Source organism: Cordyceps javanica, chromosome 1, assembly GCF_051103115.1.
Source record: "Cordyceps javanica chromosome 1, complete sequence".
Lineage (NCBI taxonomy): Eukaryota > Fungi > Ascomycota > Sordariomycetes > Hypocreales > Cordycipitaceae > Cordyceps > Cordyceps javanica.
In genome coordinates this window covers 1366674-1386979 of record NC_139295.1, presented here as the reverse complement: position 1 = coordinate 1386979, position 20306 = coordinate 1366674, and the positions used below count along the sequence as shown (strand labels likewise).

The 20306-nt window shown below is 52.2% G+C and overlaps 5 protein-coding genes across 5 annotated transcripts; 3 read left to right on the top strand and 2 right to left on the bottom strand.

Annotated features, from left to right (window-relative positions):
- Positions 1-945: 945 nt before the first annotated feature.
- V2A60_000433 (uncharacterized protein) lies at positions 946-2655 on the bottom strand (the record flags this gene model as incomplete). The annotated part of the gene is made up of 1 exon (XM_083251804.1): positions 946-2655. The coding sequence occupies one exon, from the start codon at positions 2653-2655 to the stop codon at positions 946-948; it is 1710 nt and encodes a 569-aa protein (XP_083107930.1).
- Positions 2656-4431: 1776 nt separating this feature from the next.
- Positions 4432-5769, top strand: V2A60_000432 (palmitoyltransferase PFA4; the record flags this gene model as incomplete). Its single annotated transcript, XM_083251803.1, has 1 exon — positions 4432-5769. The coding sequence occupies one exon, from the start codon at positions 4432-4434 to the stop codon at positions 5767-5769; it is 1338 nt and encodes a 445-aa protein (XP_083107929.1).
- Positions 5770-6314: 545 nt separating this feature from the next.
- Positions 6315-10099, bottom strand: V2A60_000431 (myosin 5; the record flags this gene model as incomplete). Its single annotated transcript, XM_083251802.1, has 3 exons — positions 6315-6628; positions 6686-10013; positions 10097-10099. The coding sequence occupies 3 exons, from the start codon at positions 10097-10099 to the stop codon at positions 6315-6317; spliced, it is 3645 nt and encodes a 1214-aa protein (XP_083107928.1).
- A 1677-nt stretch (positions 10100-11776) lies between these two features.
- On the top strand, positions 11777-12448 carry V2A60_000430 (RPEL repeat-containing protein; the record flags this gene model as incomplete). The annotated part of the gene is made up of 3 exons (XM_083251801.1): positions 11777-11906; positions 12027-12082; positions 12281-12448. The coding sequence occupies 3 exons, from the start codon at positions 11777-11779 to the stop codon at positions 12446-12448; spliced, it is 354 nt and encodes a 117-aa protein (XP_083107927.1).
- Positions 12449-19282: 6834 nt separating this feature from the next.
- V2A60_000429 (peptidylprolyl isomerase family protein FPR2) lies at positions 19283-20152 on the top strand (the record flags this gene model as incomplete). Its single annotated transcript, XM_083251800.1, has 6 exons — positions 19283-19463; positions 19551-19608; positions 19693-19734; positions 19806-19879; positions 19934-20049; positions 20138-20152. 6 exons carry the CDS (start codon positions 19283-19285, stop codon positions 20150-20152), a joined length of 486 nt encoding a protein of 161 aa, XP_083107926.1.
- Positions 20153-20306: the final 154 nt, after the last annotated feature.

The following is a 20306-nucleotide window of genomic DNA, read 5'->3' as shown; positions in this document are numbered from 1 at the left end:
CGACGGGTGACCTACCCAGTAAGTACCGCGGTTGCTAATCAAGCTTCGTAAAAGGATGGACAACGGCTGGAGGCCCTGGCTTGGGCAGCAACGCCACTGCGCAAGGCATCCAATCCTGTCCATTACGCTCGCCACCCCTGGTGACCTTGTGCTGGCAGCTGGTAGTTGGTTTTTAGAGGCGGGCTGGCGCGCACACACGCACATTACGGAGTATTCTCTCACGCATTGCCCGCCTTCTACCCGCTCGCCACTCACACCAAGTTCCAAATAGAGGACTTGAGGACCTATCAGTGCCACGCCTTCAGCTATAGCGGACTCTGTGCTAATTACGGAACACTGACCTAATGCAGTATGTGACCTGAGTTTAGCTAGCCCATGGCAGGGATTGCCATCGTCGTACCCACGTGGCGCTCCCGAGCCCGTCGTCCCACTGCAAAGTGGTGGAGGATACCGTCACGGATCATTACGGTAGTGGGCGACCTCTTTGTTCCATGGCCCGGCCAACGGCGGAAATGGAAGCTTTTCTGTGCGCCCTCTGCATCCTGCACCGTGCTCAGCTTGGCAATCGACGCTGGTGATCTGGCAGGGTTGCGCCCGCACATCAACAAGCCACTGCCGCCGTGACACTGAGCCGGCTCGCAGGTGATGAAATAGTCGCATTCTTTTTTGCCTTGCAGTTACTTTTCTTAGTTAAAGTACTCCTCGCGTTGCTGTGGTGTTGCTACCAGGAACAACGTTCCTGTCAGTCGCAGAGCCGGAACCGCATAATATCCTCGCGACAACTCTAAAAATATGCAGGGCTAGGATCACCACCCTGAACGAAATATACACGCACAGAGCTTTTTTGCGGGCGCGTCAGGGGAGGCGCAATCTACGGACAACTTTGAAATTCTTTATATCTATCCCTACTAAATGTGCTGCCGCTTGCATGAATCGCGAATTAGTCTAACCATGTTTTACTGGAGCGGCGGCCGTGCTGATACCAATCTCGTCGCGCCTCTCATCGATCAATCTCGCCCATTCTATTAGTAACCGAGAAAAGTAGAGTTCTTGGTCGCGTTCACGGAGAGCCTCCTTGACCCAAAACTTGCCCTGTTGCGCTATGCCCTTCGAGTCCATGACACCGCTATCCCTGCGGTCTTCGAGCACAGTAAAGTATGAGAGCGTCGTGTGGAGCGCTTGGTACCGGACGTCGAGTGGCACAAAGTGCACCCAGGGTTTGATCCGTGAGGTGTACCAGGTCTTGAAGATGGTGGATATGACGGGCATCGTCTCGGTGCGCAGCGCGCGCAGCGTGCCTTGCGCAGGTCCGTCGTCATCATCTAGAAGCAGCACAATTTTGCTGTCTTCGCCGGTAGCCTGGTGGTGAAAGTCGTCACCAAACAGCTGCTTTACGGCGTCACAGTTGCGGTCTGTGCATGCCGTATAGTCTGATATGCCGACATTGAGCGGCAGTTTACTATTCACAGCAGCTGTAGTCCGCTTGGCATACAGCCACCGTCGCATCTCATCAAGCATTATGGGCTTGACCAGCGTGGTCTTGTCCGTTGGGCGCGGCCTCGTCAGCTGGCCCAGCAGGCGCAGTTTGTGGTGGCCGTGTAAATATTCTGGCGTAATAGAATTCTGACCTATGGAGCCTGCCCAGGATACATTGTCTGATCGGTCTAGGAATGGCTTATCTGGCACGTCGTCCCCCGCCTCAGCTGGAGCTGCCTCTTCGGGCCATAGTGGCAGCAAGATATCTGCAAAATGCGCCGTCTTGTAGAGGCTGAAGAGGGGTAACAGCTTCTGCACTGGTCTCACGTCAGGTGCCGCCATGTAAAATCCGTGCAGGTTCTTGAGATCGGGCTGGGAACAGACCGAATCCAGCGACTCATGCCAATCTGACATGAGCTGTAGGCTGGAGTGACCCCGCACGCAGCGCCTGCAAAACCCGGCCGTGTTCCAGTAGGGATTCGCGCGCGAGGCGGAATTCGGAGGGCAGGCTTGTCGGAGGATGGCACGAAATTCGCCTGCAGTCATCGAATTCTTATTTCCCGGTCCTGGAGTTCCCCTCGCTTCGACCGGCCCATGCTCCTCATCATGGGTCTCGTGCGCCGCCGCTGACATCTCGGCTTGGCGGGCAGATCTCCCCGCGATGACATCAGCAGCGGCGGCATCCTCTGGCGCGCGGCTGTACGACCACCTGGCCTCCCACCTTGGAAGGATGCGAGGCGACCGTGCCATGTTGATAGGAATAGTCATGTCAGGGAGGTTTGAAGAAAAGTTGTTAGCCATGTGCACGAGTCGTGTGAGGGTTTCTGAACCGGCGCCGCCCTCATCATTGCGCCCGACGGAGGCTATGCCATCTTTGATGACGATTGTTGCGACGTCAGGAAGTTGTGCAGCCTCCTGAACAGCCTCGCGCAGCTCTGCCGGGGTTATGTGCCAGAAAGGCTCTAGGTCCTCGTCGATTTGGGGGAAGTTATCTCTGATCTTGGTGCGACGGAGCTGCGCATACCAGTCCTTGTACTGCGGAGGCGCTTTACGACCGTCATGGCGATCTTCGTAGATTCTGATGGCAGTGCTGGAGGTACTACTAGTAGAAGCCTTGGCTAGCCAGTGCCTGTATTCGATCTCGCTGTCGTACAGTAGCTGGTTGATTGGGTGCCTCATGTCGTACAAAGGCACAGTAACTAAAAGAGTGCGCAGCGTAGTTATGAAGGCGATCATGAAGACAATCCAGTTAAATAGCCCGCGGGGAAGATGCAACACAATTCCCAAACGCTGTGTGTATGTGAACGTGACCATGGCTGCTGTTGCTACAAACAGTGGTAAGAGCACGGGGGCCCTGAGGAGGCAGTCCCATTCACCATAGCGACTTGCAACCACTGTTACCTGCCATAGACCCGCGATAGAAATCAGAATTCCGATCGGACCCGTCAGATTCGTATCGCATATCCATAGGGAAGCCGAAATAACGAGGACCGACAGCGCTATGCCGTCCATCACGATGTCATAGCTGTATGGAAAGCCGACATCACCGCTGGTGTCTCGGACGGATCCCAATGAAGATCGAAGAATATCAAAAATCAGAAGTGAGAAAGCTGCGAGTGCAAGTACTTTCGAAATATTCTGCATGCGATCCCTCATATGCTTTCCCCAAACCAACTGCTGCCAAGACAAGATAGCAATCGCAATATCCAGCAGTAACATTCCAGTCCGAGAGTAAGAAATCAGAGATGGGCTGTCGATTGATGGGATACACATGTACGACGATGGCGCAAATTGATTTGCTGCAGTGCTGGCCGCCATAGCAAATGAGAAAGAAGCGATAAAGTGGCCGAGGTGACGTACTCTATCGCTTTCAATCCACGATATCCAATTGTGAACACCACTATGCCATGGATCGTCGGAATCTCCATATTGAGCGTCTTGAAGTTTGTCTCGAGAAGAGATGTACTGATAGACGACAAGTGCCGGCCAGAGCCAATACTGTTCACAATATAGTTAGCAAGAGTCCAACACAATACAGGTTGGAAGCACTGGTTACATCAAATCCAAAAGCGCTACACTGTTGCTGTGTCCGGACAAAGAGGAAGAGCTCGATGCGCGCCGCAATAGCACATATTAAGACAACAATGCTCCATCTGCCGGGGCGATTCGGACGCGGTTCCTCCAAGCCGTTCCGCCAATGCTCATCATCGTCATGAAGAACTGATACCGATTTGCGCCGGCTTCGACGGACACTAAACAAGGCCTCTATAGAAGGCTTTGTATTTATGTAATGAGCGATAACATAGCAGCATCCGGATGATATCAGCAGGAGTAGGACAGCAGATAGATGCGGTCGACCTGCAAGATCTGAGATTAGCAGGTGGATGCTATCGCTGCGCGTGAAGGACTTACTAGGTAGCGAGTGACTGTCCCAAGCTCGAGAAAAATACCACAGAGACACAACTGTGCTGTTCGGAAGAGCTGTTAGTCTCGTAGACTTGGATTGGGAGATTGACATCGCTCACCTGATGGGCGCGATATGCACCAGAGAAAAAGCTTCCATGGTGGGCTAGCGAGGAGGCTTCGCAATTGTCGCTATTGGTGACAGGAAAAGGTCATGACGCAGTGAATTCCATAATTCAAGAAGAATAATACAATTATGCCATATAATGCAGAATGCGTAGATACGGCCTCAAAATATTCGATAGAAAGAATCCTTTGAGTTTGAGATGGCGGTTCAGGGGGGTTATGTAATCCCTGCACGCCGCCCTTCACTCGATAGGTAGGACTGTCGTCACTGCGCCACTAGTCCCCTACCACAGGTACCTACGGGGGCTGAGGAGGTAGAAAGGTAAGTAGAGCTTTCTGCAGCTTGATGTCCACTGCCATACTCCGTACTTCTCTCAACACCAACAAACCCAAACCCACGTCGAGTTGCCATTCTGCAAAACCGCAATGGCCGGTATCGCCGATGCAGGCATCGTGAAGAAGGCGGCCATTCCGGGCGTGTGCCTGCTGATCAGCTTCTTGGGCTACTTCTCGCAGTACATCTTCCGCGACGACTTTCTCGAACCCGGCGCACCGTCCCGCACCGAGACGTTCCTCTTCAACGGGCTGCTGCTCGCGCTCTGGTACACGTACGCCCGGACCTGCACCGTCGATCCCGGCCGGTACGAGTTCGCCGACCCGGTCCTCGAGGTCAAGGGGCGGTGGTGCAACAAGTGCGCCGCGCCGAAGCCTCCACGCGCGCACCACTGCCGCCACTGCCGGCGCTGCATTCCCAAGATGGACCACCACTGTCCCTGGACGGGCAACTGCGTGTCCATGACGACGTTCCCGCACTTTCTCCGCTTCCTCGTCTACGCCAATCTGTCGCTGCTCGCGCTGGCCTACCTACTGCTGCAGCGCTTCGCCAAGCTCTGGGAGGACCGGTTCCTGCCGTCGTACCTGGGGCCGAGCGTCGGCACGCTCATCTCGCTGTCGCTCGTCGCGCTAGTCTGCATGGCCACGTCGCTGGCGCTCTTCATCATGCTCGTGACGACCGTCCGCAGCTGGTTCTTCAACCAGACCATGATTGAGATGTGGGAGCAGGAGCGGCACGAGGCAATCGGAGCGCGCGGTGGCCGCGACTGGTGGGACATTGTCGGCCCTGACGGCGAGACGATCCGGTTCGAAAAAGTCGAGTTCCCATACGACATTGGCTTCTTCGCCAACATGGCCCAGGCGATGGGCACCCGCCTCTTCCCCTTTTGGCTCGTCCCGTTCGCCGGCCACCCGCGCGTCTCGCCGCCCGGTCGCGGAAGCGTCGGCTGGGCGTGGGAAGAGAACGGCTTCAACCGTAAAGAGGGCATGTGGCCGCCGCCAGATCCCGAGAAGATCCGCCGCGCTGCCCGGCAAGGGACCGTCGGGGGGAAGCGCGACTACGCGAGCGAACTGCGCGAGCTCGATCTAAGCCCCGAGGAGCGCAAGAGGGCGTTCCAGGAGCGGCAGGAGAAGGACATGAGGCGCCGACGCAGGGCGCTCCTTGCCGAACTGGAAGAAGAGCAAGGCATCTCCGGTACGGTCGCGGAGGAGCAGCTAGGGGAGGACGACGTCGACTCCTACTCGGACTACGAGGGCGATGAGACGGACGACTGGGCTGACGGAGACGGAGAGAAGCTTGCGGATTTCGGCGTCGACGAGGACGAGCTGGATTATGACTACACGACGAAAGAGGTTGACGAAGACGAGAACGTTCCCCTTGGCGAGCTGCTACGGCGGAGAAAAGCGCAAAAGGCGAGCGATGACGAATAAGACACAGACACAGACACACACACGCACACAGACACGTATATACCAATAGTGGCGTTGCAAAACTGTATAAAACTCAGATCTATAGAAAAGCTCGAAAGTTGAGCAGGTGGCGTTGGAGTTTGCTTGACCGTGTATATTTGCATTCGGGAGCTGCAAACGCCCGCAAGGAAAATATGCCAAGCACATGCAGTGCTTCTTCATTTCAACTATAAAAATGACATGTCAATTGCAAAGCTGGCTATATTTGAAGAAAGAAAGAAAAAAACCGAGGCTCGCCTTTATGAATTTCGCTGCTTTTTGCTCATTAGACGCATCCAGTGCATAGGCTCGACACGGACCATGCAATGGTTGTCGCTGCTTGCTGTTCACTTCCCATCTATCGAACTCCTTCTCATTTCCGGATACCACCGTACAATCAAAAGAAGCCTCCTCCACTACAGACATACACAAAAAAAGTCTTTGTATCCAGTCAAAGGCATCATCAGTCATCGAGACATGGCCACACAAAAGAAAACCACGAAATTCCTTCTAGTCCCAGATTTGCTCTACCAGTCATCATCTTGCTCGCGCTTTTGCATGGCATTCTTCCTCGCCAGCAGGGCATCGGCCAAACTACCGCCGAGACTAGGCGTTGGGGTATTGCTACGGCTCGTGTCGGACCCGCCAGCGCCGTTGAGGCTCATGCCTGAGTCGCGCTGGGATGCATCCAGCTTGCGAGCAGCAGCCGGTCGCTTCGCGGGCGGCGCTGGCGGTGCGGGCTTTGCCCTGACCGGAGGGGGTGGCGGCGCAGAAGCTTGTTCCTCTACATAGGCTGCGGGAACCCAAGCCTGGCCAGCCGAGTTCTTTCCTAACCACCAACCTATACATTGTTAGTCTTACCATGCCGTATGGGCTAGCTTCCAGATGTATGACTTACCGTTATTCTCTTTTTGGACAATCTCAATCAGTTCGCCAGCAGTGACGGTGAGCTCATTGTCCCTGCTACCGGCAAAGTCGTACAGAACTTTGGCCATGATCTTGGGCTTCGCCGGTGGGGCGGCAGGGGGGGGCGGAGGTGGCGCTCTCGCGGCCCCGGAGCTATTTCTTGCATGACTAGGAAGAACCTGTTGAGCCGCGGGTTGTGCCGCAGGCTGTCGAGCAACGGGCGTTGGAACAGCGGCCGCAACGGGCGTAGAAGCAGCGGAGATTACAGAAGGTGGCTGGGGCACAGCACGCCTGCCTGCCGAAGGAAGAGGCTGGGCCTTTCTACTCGCCTGCAATCTAGAGGGGCGGCCGCTGGGGCCACCAGGCCGGATAAGTTTGCCACGAGTGATCGGTCGAGGAGGAACCGGCTTGCCCTTTGGCATTGGCCGTGACGTAGAGTTGGGAGGCTCTCCACGAGTGGTATGAATAGCACCGCTCTTGTAAAAGTCGGCACGCTGCTGAGAATCCTTCAGAACCTGAACTTGTTGCATCTTGTTTGGTTTTTTGGCGTATTCGATAGTATCTCCAATCTTGAGATTGAAACCACCAGGCATGACACGCTGCATCTGAGTGAACATCTCAGTCTTGAGAACGCAGTTCATCAAAGGGTCAGGCTCCTGTGGAGAGCCAATCCCTAGCGAGAACCAGTCATCATGAGCTGATGATGACCCAATGAACTTGATGGCACCAAGAGGAATAGCCTTTTCTACCAAAATCTGCGGTTGTCCGCCAACAAGTGCCTGAGCAACAACGTAGAATTTGCTGTTGCTAACGATGATGATCCGAGGGCTGGGCTTACTGGAGCGGCCGAACTTGGCTTCCAGAATCTCGGCACGGCAGGAGAAGACTGCTCGCTCGTTTGTGCCCAAATTAGCAGCTTGTCGGACTTGAGCACCAAAACCAATCGATGCATTGATCCCAAGGTAATCTCCAAGGAAGCGACGTGAGCCAAGAATACTCATCCTGCGACGCTCTTTGCGACCCTGGAGGACACGATGACCCTGGTCACGCAGCTGCAAGTACTCGGCACCAGTCCTCTTCTTGCGCCACACCCGTTGGATACGAGTGGCACTTTCAGCACGGTAGGCAAGATATGCTCTCCACATTCTCTGGATACGAGTGGCCATGTTGTGCCAATACCTATCTCTCATGTGCTCCAGGGCAAACAGTGTCTCTGGCGCCTTGATGAAAGCCTTGGTGACACCCATTTGCCATTCTTCCTTGGGAATGCTCGTATCCTTGAGAATCTGCTTTACAGCGTCCTCGTAAGATCCCTGCCAAGTGTACTCGCCAGCATAGGATGTTGCTGGAGACAGCAGGAAGAAGCGATCGACAAACTTGTCAAAGGATTGCCGGTATGCAAAGCCAGCACGACGGATGCGGACGTTCTCTTGGAGACCGAGGTACTTGATTTGATGAAGAACGTTAGGACTGTTGTACTCGGTGGGTGACTTGTTCTCGTTGGGCTTAATTGTTCGAATGTATGAAGGCTGACATTTCATCAAGGTCTCTACAAGCGCATTGGCCGAGGAGCGGATTCGGTCACCAGCAGAGGGGGGTTGCTTGCGGTTATCCTGGTCAACTTGTTGGGGGAAGAGAGAGTGAATAAACTTGTTGCCGCTCTTCTGGAACAAGTTCAGCAAGCCCTTCAGAAGCTGATCTTTGTTCTTATCGGTAATACCATCAACAGTGTAAGCGACATCACCGGCGTAATGCTTAATGATGAAATTACCCTGTCGAGGCGTCAGATGGGCGTGTGACATGCCGTTGATGCTAGTCATGAAAGTGCGGTCACAAGCGGCGGGATCGGCGTGCGCAGTCTTGGTAGCATCCTTCATGGCGGAAAAGATTCCGGGTGGGCGGACTTGCTCAATCAACTCGCAGACAACCTTGTTGTCGAAGTATTGGATAGGCGTCCACTGAATCTTCTCGCGAGCATATTCTTCTTGCTCAGTCTTCAAAGTAAGCTGAATAAAAATCTGCTGAAGCTTCTCGTTGACATAGTTGATGCAAAGCTGCTCGAAGCTATTTTTCTCGAAGATCTCGAAACCGTAAATATCCAGAATACCGACAGCGTTGGCGGTAGCTTGCTGAGATTTGAGCGACTTGTTGATGCGGGCAACGATCCAGTCGAAGAGGTTGTTGTAGAGGGCCATGGCCAACGCATCGCGAGTAGCAGTCGCCTGGGCAGGGTTGGCGGGCGACTCAATAACCTCACCATTGCGTGGGGTAAGGATGCGAATGGTGATGCCTTTGATTAGCTGCTCTGGGGTGGTCTCTAGCAAGTAGGCGGCAAAATTGACCACAGAGCTATCGCGCACTTCGGCGTAGCCACTCTGATCCTCCTGGAACTGGATGTTGCCGACCCACAGAATGGTAGCTAACACGCGGAAGACCTCGTCCTGCTCTGCTTGCGAGAGACCAATAACCTTCATAGCATTGAGAGTATCCTGGAACTCGGCAAGATCGTCGATCCCGTCGACCTCGAGGCACTTGGAGCGGCTGGTGTAGAGATAGGTCTCCGGTTTTTGAATACCATATTGCTCTTGGTACTGACGAGAGGCACCCTTGGTGAATTGATAGAAGATGTGGAAATTACGCTCATTGGTGATCTGGCCGACGACACGAGACTTTTCGAGCAGGTAGTTGGTAATGTCGGCACCAACAGGCTCGCCGGTGGAGTTGAAGTAGATTTGAAGGTACTTGCCGAAGCGCGACGAATTGTTGTTTCGCAGCGTCTTGGCGTTTCCGAATGATTCTAGCAAGGGATTGGTAGCCAGCACCATATCCTTGATTTTTTGAATATCACCCGACTGTCCGCCAGAGACGTTGGCAATGTACTGCATGATGCGCTTTGCAGCTTCGGTCTTTCCCGCACCAGATTCGCCAGAAATGATGACGCATTGGTTCTCATGGTAGGCCTTCATATTGTAGTAGGCGGATTCAGCAATGGCGAAGACGTGAGGCGGCATCTCTAATCGGTTCTTGCCGCGGTAACTGTCGAGAACCTGGTCGGTGTAGATGCCCAGATCGCGAAACGGGTTGACTGAGACCAGGACATGGCCAATGTATGTGTAGATTTCCGCGCCTTCGAATCGCTTCTTGAGGTTATCATTGATGGCTTCGTTGGACACCTTGCTGAGCAAGGTCAGGTCGGAGACACCAATCTCCTTCTTCTTGGTGGTGTCAAAGGTGGCCTTTTTCGGTTTGGCGCTGCCGCCGCCTGAAGCTGCTTGCTGAGCATTGCGGGCGGACTTGTCCTTGGGACGCCTTGAGATACCCTGCAAGCCGAAATTAAATGTTAGCTATGAGCTGCAGAGCGCGGGGAAGGGCATGCGCCGCGGGTGCGAGGGCCGGATATTACCATTGTAGGCGAGGTGATGATACTGAAGGGGGGGGAAGGGGGAGGGAGAGAAAAGTGCCCGGTCGACGCTGCTATCCGACAACCATGTAACAATGAGTCGATTATGGGCGCATTCAAAGAAAGACCAAGACGGAACACGCAGCACGGCAGGAATGAAGGACTCAGGCAAGATGCTCACGATGGAAATGCAGGTTGGTGGGCTTGAAGGAAGCGGGCGTAAATCGGGTGCCTGTCCTGACGAGACCAGACCAGACCAGACCAGTGACGAAAGACTGGCACCCCGACCTTTTCCCGCCACAGCGCACCGCCTCAATGCCACGCAAGTGGCGCGAACTAGACACGGCTTACGCAACAGAAGCTGGAGTATGCAAGCCAGCGTCGTGGAGAATGCGATTTGTATTTATGGACCCGAATTTTTCACACTAAGATAATGGCCATTTGCACTCGAATATCTATCTAGCTTTTGGATATCAGTAATGAGCAGTGAGTGGTAAGAATCAGCCACAGGGCTGTGGCTGGGCTGCCACAGCTGGAGCGCTTCCGGTGCCAAAGGTGAGGGCTTACGTAGCTACGTCACTGTCTAACCGTTTTGTGGCGGGAGTTTTTATTCTCCAACTAAAAAGTTTTTTTCCGAGATGCCCCTCAAATGTCCATCCGTCTCTACTCTTGCCTTCGAAACGGCTGGTGGTGATGGTAGTCTTGCAGGTGTCCGCCCCATCCATGGAGGCGCCTAATACTAAATACCTACTTACTAGGTAGCGAGCTCCACGGTGCACTACCTCTTTGTTTCAAGTGCCTACGAGTAAATACCGCGTATCATACAGATATATAGCTCTGCAGATATATCGCCTTGCAGAAGAACTCCCGCCACACGGAAGCGTCCTTGCAAGTACGACACTTTGCCTGCCAGTCTGCCTGCCAGCCTGCCTATCGTTTTTGCGTCAACTCATCAACCTTATTCTCCTACTTATAGCGCGCCACATCAAGAGTCACAGGTCGCTGTAAAGGCTCGCAGCTTCGTTGCGGGGTAGGCCGATGGTCCATTGCCATCGCTACAGTGGGGTAATTGGTAGGTCGCCGAGCTGGGCAGGACAAGAGGTACTTCTGGCACCTGGAACGGTCCGCCGAGTACTCGTGGTGGCCACACCTGGACTGGTTGTACCATTCGTCTGCCCACCATCAGTCCACTAACAGCCGCAGCTAGTCACCGCTGAAGCTTCAACTAATGCGGCTCCTGCAGATGCACCCTGCAGCCAAGTTTTGGCTGGCTGGGTTGTCTACTATTAAACAATACATTAAATACCATCAACGCCCCCGCCTCTTGTGCTGCCCATCTTCACTTCACTCATACCGTATTTAATTTTCCATTCAACGCTGTCCAACCTGTTCGGCTTGCTTGCATCTCTGCAACACCTTGATACTGAAGTCCAGACAACATAGCGCGCCTCATTGCCACTCGGCTACCCACAGTGCTCCAGTACCGCTCGAGTACTCCGCACACTGCGAGTGGCTTGACCTCGATCCGGCGGCCGCCCACCAGCGCCTCTAAGCTTGCGTGACTACCGAACTGTCACTAATAATCGAGTACCTACCTCACAACTTTGGTCGCCACTGTTTGCCACCGCCCAGTTCCAACCTTTTCGACCAATTCTTTTCTTCTTCATTATTTTCATCATCAAGATGGCCGACAACGAGCAAAGCCAGAGCGCCGCCAAGGCTGTCGATGATGCGCCCATCTCGCCGATCGAACGCAAGAACTCACTCGAGAACCACCTCATGCACCGTCCCGACCGCGCTGCACTCGTCGATAGTACGTTTGCGCTGTTCTCAGCCAGTCCTTTTGGCTGCCCCAATCTCTCCCATCACTGCATCATCTTGTATCACTGGGCTGAAAGACTAAACGAACTAACCTATCGTCTGTCATGTACAGAGAACATCCTTCCCGCATCCAGCGCTGCACCCGGCCTCCTCTCACAACAGAAGGAAGTAAGTACAACATGACAGGACAAATGGCGGCAACCCGCGGCATCGACTTGATACCCGCATTATCGATGCATGCGCGCGCAGGCGGAGTCCGAGGTTACCATATGTGATGGCGCGCACAGAATGGAGTCGTGCCATAACAACGCGGGGCCCGAGCAAACAATTATGGCCAGTAATTTCTAACGCCTCTTTTCAATACAGCTTCAGAAGCATATGCTTGGAGACAAGCTCAACGACAAGATCTCGCACCGGCCAACTCCCGAAACTCTCGTCAAAGATGGTGTCCTACACGAGGACCCCCGCTCAGCGGAGGAGCGATATGAAGAAGCCATCGAAGATGAATATGCGAAGCGTGAGGGTGGTGCGTAGAAGATACCATAAGCCGGGGAAATTTTCAGGCCAACGTCATTAAACAGCTTGTGTGGTGTCGACACAGGAGGCTGAGATGGGTGGTTTCGGAATGAGACAATACACGCGAACACCTACTAGGAAACCTCCACTCATATACAATCGAATTAATCATAGCAAATCCACAGAAAAAACATTAATGCCAAAAGGTAAATAGTAAATGAGAAACTCTGAACCACTTTACTTTGGAGAGATGAGAAACATGAATTGTATGTTTTTGTTTTGTTCGTTTTTTGTTTTTTTCAGTGATCCGTATAGGTAAAGTCCTGCATATGCCTTACAACCTCATACTATGCAGCCACACGCCAGCACCGTAGCTCCCTCGCAAGCTGATGCTGAAGAGAAGCCGGATCATGTGTTGCACAAAACGGCCACTTGCGGCATAAGGGCTGTAACTTTGCTTTTTCTTCCTCGATTGATCATCGTGCATAGCGGAATTTCTCCTCGGAGCCAGCAGGCCTGGTGGGCTCATATAAGTACGTTGTGTTGGGCTGGAGCATCATAACGGCTCGTCTAAAAATAGGGAAAAGGAATGCCTCAGGAAGCAGAGGAGGTGTCAAGGACTCTCTGAGTGAGCCTGAAACGAAATGGAGGGGCATGCCTAACTAGATGTCGTCCTTTTATTTGCCTTTTGATTCGCGGCGCCGAGGGCTCGCGGCATCGCGAATCGGACCACTGGGGAGGATCCCTTTTATTGAGGAAGAGGGGGGGGGGGGGCGGTTATGCGCGTAGCGGCAGCTGACACCGGGGTTTGAGGGTAACACACACGACTATTTTTAAGTTGATGACAGGTCGAAGCTGCAGAATGAATCGGCGCTGTGAAACATTGCTATCGACTGTGTCATGTTCTGTCAAGTTGCGCAAAGGCTGGTATGTGAAATGTCAAATGTATTGAACGAAAGAAATCTCTGCTAAAAAAAAGGGAAGAACTCGAATCCAGCCGTGCCTTCAGCCTCCATAAAGTTTCTGGTTTCTGATTTTCTATCTTTTCTACTTTCGAATGCTCGGTTTTCCGTGTAATATAAGCAAAAGTTGTTTTGTTGCCCTGCGGCCCCCGCTAATGATGTATATATATTGACCAAATAAAGATTTGTAACGCTCGCACTGTGGCCCAAAGTCACCCGGACATGAGGACAACTCGAGCTGAGTAGTATAGGACGGAGAAGAAGGCATTCTCCTATTGTCGTGTTGCGCGTCCGTATGACGGCGACGGAGGGGAGCCGGCTGCGCCGCCCGAATGGTGCTCGTTGCCTATGGCAGCGCCTGATCTGTAAGCATCTGAAGGTTTTTTGCAGTCAGAACTCTGATATAAAGCCATAGAGAGCTCTTGGTTCTTACTATTGGAAGTGTCAGAATATCCACTGTCTGTGGAAGGAGAGCGCGTGGCACCGTAGCCGGAGTGGCCGCTGCGGACCGAAGAAGCAGGCGATGAATATGGCATATTGTGAGAAATGTAGATGGATGGATACTGGGGGTGAATAAAGACTCAAGCCTGGGAAAGAGTCTGAAAGCAATCACTGTCAATGGGGACTATAGTTGAGTTGATGAAGGATAAGATGGATTGAAGACATGATGAGGTTGTGGACAAAAGGTCTCTATAAGTAATGGAAGGAACTCCAAGAGAAGAGGAAGAGTCTGGGCAGGGGTTACGTTTAGGAAAAGTAGAAAAAGGTAGGACAAAAGTGTAAAGCCAAGAAGACGTTGGTGTATATGATGGCAGAGTTGCCCAGAAGAATCCCTGGCGAACCCGTAATCCAGGCATCATCCCGACGGAGACCAGTAACCGGACCCAATGGAAACGCAGAAGCCCCCCAAAACATCCAGAAATGCCTAAACATGCCCCTCTATTGCAACGGGCCACAAGATCACAATTGGGGTGACTCAGGCTCCTTGGGAATGGGGTCTCTCGGCCGTGCCGCTCTGTTGTGAGAGGAGGGGGGTGTGGTGTGTGTGAGTGAGTGAGTATGTGAGTGAGAGTGTAAGTCTATGGCCGGCGACCGAGTCTTGGGCGTGGGTAAAAGAAGAAGAGGAAGAGGAAAAAAGGAAACAAAAAAAAACTCGGAAAATCCACAGTGAAAGAGTACAAATTGGCCAACAATGGTTGAGGAAAGAAGGAATCAAGAGTCAAGGTATAGCATCACAATTGTAGAGTGGGCAACGGGGCCAATTCGCTAGCGGTGGTACTGCCTCGACGTTAACGTGACTCACGAGGCCGGGGGGTGTCGTTGCGTCTACAGGTTGTTCACTGGGAACAGGAAATAAAAAGGTGGCTGGGCAAGAAGGTAGTTTTGACGAATGGCAGGGGGTGTAAAGGGATTTTTTGGCAAAAATAAGATGCATTTTTTTCCCAGGCATCTTGAACAGGATAAAAGGAACAAGAGACACACAAAAACAGAGCAAGGAAGTGGCTTAGGTAGTCAGAGACATGGCGGATGGGGGCTTGTTCGCGTCACAAGGCAGCAGAGCATCGATTGACAACCGCTTGGTTGCATGTGGAGCCGCAAACTAATAAACTACCACCCCTGCGAGCATGCAAGGCTACTAATACGTTTGTCCTCTTTTCTAAGTAGTTTTACCCTGAGGCAAAAGAGGGTACATCTAGGCAGCCAGGTCATCGTCGATACGGTGGCCCGGGGGGGTGGAGGAGAGAGGGCCGGGGCGTGGGGGGACGAGTGAAATCACATTTGTGAATCAGAGAGAAACGAGGACGAGGGTGGAAGGATGGGACGTTTGATGGAAGAAAGAAAAGACTGTATAAAATACTAATGGGAATAATAATAATGAAACACAAAAGTCTTGACCTGAAGAGGAGGGGGAAAAAAACCGACGAGTACGGGGGGTAAGGGGAGGGAACCAGAACACCTTCGGAAAGAAACAAGAACCCCCCAGTTGCGCCGTTGAACGTTTCGTCTCATGGTCGCGCCTCGCTTCTATGCGCAGCTCATGCAGCCGTGTCGCCCAGTTTTTTTTTTTTCCTCTTTCTTCTTTATATTTACGCGAGAGAGTGTGGGTGGATGAGCCAGCAACGAACGAATGGGAGGGGGGCAATGCCGTTTTTTTTTTTGTTTCTTGGTCTACTTAGCCACATTGTTCAACCGTTTTGGGAGCACCCAAGCCCAAAATCTGTTTTATTCATTATGCGGTTGGAAACAAAAGCGAAAAGCAAAAAAAAAAGGGAGAGTGGGGTATATACGGTGAGGCGCCGGCAGCAAGTCCAAAAAGAATTTATTTTGAAAAAAAAAAGAGAAAACAGCAGAAAAAGAAAAGAAAAAAACGAAATTACCGATAAAAAACAAAGTAGAAAATAAAGTAATAAAATAAATAAATTTTTGTAGATTTTTCTGGTTTCAGCGGGGAATCCATCCACTATCAACTTGTTTTCTTTCTTGGCCACAATTTCGTCAGCGTGACCACTTTGCAGCGCTCATTTTCAATTTGAACTCTTTTCCTTCTTTTTTTTCCCGCGAAACCGGTTTACCAGTCTCTGTTACCCGCTTCCTGTTCGTCATGGGTCAACGGAGCCCCAAGGGTGGCCGCGCAGACTCTCGCAGTAGTGCGTGGTGGTGATGGATGCGGCGTCTCCCCTTCACTTGCTCACTTGATCAATTGTTCCTCCTCTTTCGATCCACGCATCGCCCGACAAAACGGGGCCCCAAAAAACTCCCCGGAGAGGTGTGTGCCCCAGCAAAGGCGCTTATTACGCATCTTTTTTTCGTCGTTGCGCCCCAAATCCCTTGCGGCTTTTCTCGTCGACGATGAGTTTCCTGCGTGGCTTGGTAGCCTTGCCTCAGACGTCCCCCCCCCCTTTCGCCTCCCTCGCTCGTCTCCCAGGTACTATCAGTAGCTATGATGCAAGGTCCCGCAGCTGTCGATCATAGCAGGGCGCGCCCCGATTTCTATAACAATTGCGGTAGAGCGACCTGACAGGAGAGCTGAAGCTGAAATGAAATACGGTTGCCCCGAGGAGGCGGGGCCAGAGGGAAAACATTGGATGAGGGGGGGGGGGGGGGGGGGGGTGTTACAGAGCAGAGGAGAGAGAGATAGACAGAGAGAGAGCATCATTGACCATCGACCCCGGCAATGATGAGGAACAAGGTGTGGCATACTTTTTGCCTACATACTATACTCCGGACCCCTCCCCCAATTCAGGAACTCGGCAATTGATCAGACGAGATTGGCTGGCTGTCCCTTGTTCTCGGCCGGGTTTCACTGCGACTGCACAGGTGGCTTTTTTTTTTTTGCCCATCCAAAGACGACAAACCCATTCGGGGCTTTTATTCTTATTATTACCTTTTGCCCCTTGTCTTCTTCGTTCCTCGATGAGGGTGTGTAGCACTGCATATGCCAACGGCTCTCGCTTTTGCGGCTTCTCTCTCCCCCTCCTCTCTACCAACCCACACCCCCCTCCTCTTTCTTCCTCATCTCAGACAAAAACATGCGCGGCACTGGGCTGCAGACGCAAACTTGCGTGTGTATCGTGACTTGTGATGTATCAGGATACTCGGGCTTTTTTTGAGCCTCACAAAATATATAGAAGAACGACGACGAGGACCGAGCGAGGTGAGCAAGACGAAGCTGCATGCACGCCACAAATAAAAACAATGCACTTGCATTCGAGTTGGGTTGTTTTTTCTTTCTGAAGGGCTTTTCTTTTTGTCCCTTTTTCCTTTTTTTCATTTTTGATTTTTTTTTTCCTTTTTTTTTTTTGTTTGCCTCTGCCTCCTCCCTCTCTTCATCCGCTTCCCCCAAAAATCGTGAACGTGTTGTGCTCGCAAAGTGAGGCTACAATATTCCACCGCCTGTCTTTTTCGACTCTGATGACGACAGATTATAGAGTTCCTGCGAGGCGCAGCAGCTCGGTCGATTCGACGCGGCGCTGCACTGCCAGCTTCTAGCTCTCCGAGTTAGTGAATCAACCAGCCCGCCCGCCGCACGCTCGCCCGCCCTACATCATCAGCACGCCACCCCATGACGCAAGGTTGGGCAGCAGCGAGCTGAAGATGAAACCAGACGGCAAATGAAGGGAAAGAAAAAAAAAGAATGTAACGAAATTGGACCCGAATGGCCGCTCAATTTTATAATTCAGAAAGCAAATTGTAAAATAGCAAACTGGACACCGCTATGCCCGTCGCATTTTCGCCGCCACCCGCGCCGTAGCCGTATTCGCCATGAATACCTAGGTTCCAAGTGACATGTTCCGCGAGTTTTTCCCGCCCATCTCTGCTCCTTCCCCTCCCGGCTCAGTAGAGCACAACTCGTCGTCGGTCTCCCGTGGAATACATCAAAACTCGGTGTATAGCGGGTTACACAACGAGGCGGAGCCTTTCCAATGCCGACTTCCAACTATTGACTTGTTCGCAAGTGCATGCACACCGCGCTGCATGTGTTCGAAGCCTTGGGATGACTACGCCACCCTCGTCCCGCCAATTTTGACAAAATGCAGTCGACGACATGCGCTGAACGAATTCGTAAATTGTAGACCGGTCTAGCAGCAGCTATGTAATCCATGTGATTTGATCTTGAATGGCACTGTAAGTAGGGTGCTGCGGCTGCAATGAGCTCGTCTAGCCATCATGTATATCTATTATATCGAGTTCACTACAAGGGCATGTATTTGTGTACATATGTACCCATCCAGTATTCATATCTCGCGCGGAGCAATTCAGTTTACGAAGCGACGCTTGCCATAGAAACATGGCCTTGAATAACCTTGATTCTCATTAGCTCTCTCATTAAAACCTTGTTAATTCCATGCAGCAGTGTGCAGGAGAGCAGCGATGGACAGAACCAACTTCCATGGCAGGATTTTGACGCGAATACACTCGAATATAGCAAATTGGTGATATCACAACGGTCGTTGATGTAATTCGGCATCTTCACTCTGGCATCGAGTATGAAGGCTTAGAACCACAACCATCTCGCAAAGACGTCTTGGGTTTTTAACAAGGAAGACTCGGTTGCACAATGGTGTTGGCGTGATTGAGAGTGTCTTGATATGTTTTCCCTGCCCAACTGTGTAGCTTGTTTTTTGGGGGCAAGATGAGTGAAGAAGCAATTGAGTAAAAGAATCTGTATAGTTGCCTATGAAGAGAACACAGGGTACTTGCCTCATTGTTGGCGTCGTACATGACTCGAGCTGCTAACCTAGAGTCAGTTTGCCGTCCAGATGCTGTTCGATTAGGGGACGTCTTGTACAACAAAACAAAAGAGACTGAGCACCAGCCCTTGTGCAGGCTTTAGCGGTTCATATCTCGCACCACTCAGGTAAGGTCCCGTACCTGGGGCTTTCATCTTGAATACATTCTTTGCTCAGTATGTTTCGCAAATACTGTTGGCGGCGACTTGGGTTGAGTGTCCTGACGCTTTCCACGCGCTGCACCCCTCTTACCACCTGGAACTGAAAAATCCCATCACCAGGGGTGACCGTAGCAACTCATTCTAGAATACAAAGGTTGCCGTTGCCATTACAATCAAGGTGGCGAGGGTCATACTGTGATGTTGGGATGTTGTTGAAGGAGGTGAATGCAACGCTGAGTAGCGTTGCAGCGCTAATCAAACTAATTGGAGGAGCCACTCTGGCAAACGGCGGGGTCAGCAGCCGTCGTCAGTTGGTTGGGGCAATGTGGCCTACTTGTCTCTGTTCTATGGAGGTACTTACCACCTGCCTAGGTAGGTAGTGAGTTAGTGGTAACCACCGACCTCCTTAGGTAACTACTAAGGTAGTAGGTATGCAGTCCTCCATCGCCATCTTTCATCTTTTCCCTCCTCCATTCACCACCACAAACTTCCATAGCCATGAAGACCGCCACCCTCTTATCCGCTCTTGCGGCCCTCGCCGCCACCGCCGTCACCGCCGCCGAGCTCAAGATTGACGTCACCCACAAGGTCGAGTGCGAGCGCAAGACCAAAAAGGGCGACAAGGTCTCGATGCACTACCGCGGCACGCTTGCCGCCGACGGCTCGCAGTTTGATGCCAGTGCGTGGCCCAAATCTCGATGGAGATTTGTCTTCCTTGACTCAATTGACCAATTCCATGCTGACCAACCCCGTTCCCTCTCTCTAGGTTACGACCGCGGTACCCCGCTCGACTTCAAGGTCGGCGCTGGCCAGGTCATCAAGGGGCAAGTTGACGATATCTTCAATACACACACACATACGTCTCTAATGTACGACATCGCTAACGTCAATTGAATTCTCCATTGCAGTTGGGACGAAGGTCTTCTTGACATGTGCATTGGCGAGAAAAGGTGCGTCCAACCCATTACACTTCCCTGAAGCACGGGCAAGAATATGCTAATAATCCTCACTCCCTCGATAGAACTCTCACCATTCCTCCCGAATACGGCTACGGCGACCGTGGCATCGGCCCTATCCCCGGCGGTGCTACTCTCAGTACGCTCTTGCTACCGCGATTCCTTTGTTAATAACCAGCCCGGCTAACAGCAGCGTCACCACCAGTTTTTGAGACCGAGCTCGTCGGCATTGCTGGTGTAGAGCCCCCCAAAAAGGTCGAGGAGGCCGGGGACGCCCCTGCTCCCGAGGGTGATGACAAGGCCACCAAGGTAAATCCCATTGAGGTCATCCGTCGTATGCTCTGTGGGCGCAATCCGCTAACGTGAGGGACTCTCCTCCACCTTCTCTTCGTTTCAGAAAGAGGAGCTGTAAATATATATACGATTGCACAGCGACTCGATGATGGTTTTTACCAATCAGAAAATTTCAAATTATGCTTCTTCATAGTCGTAAAGACAGCGAACAAATACAAAGCATCTTCTTGCGCATCCTCCATCGCATCGGGACTCTGAATCCGCAGTGTGCC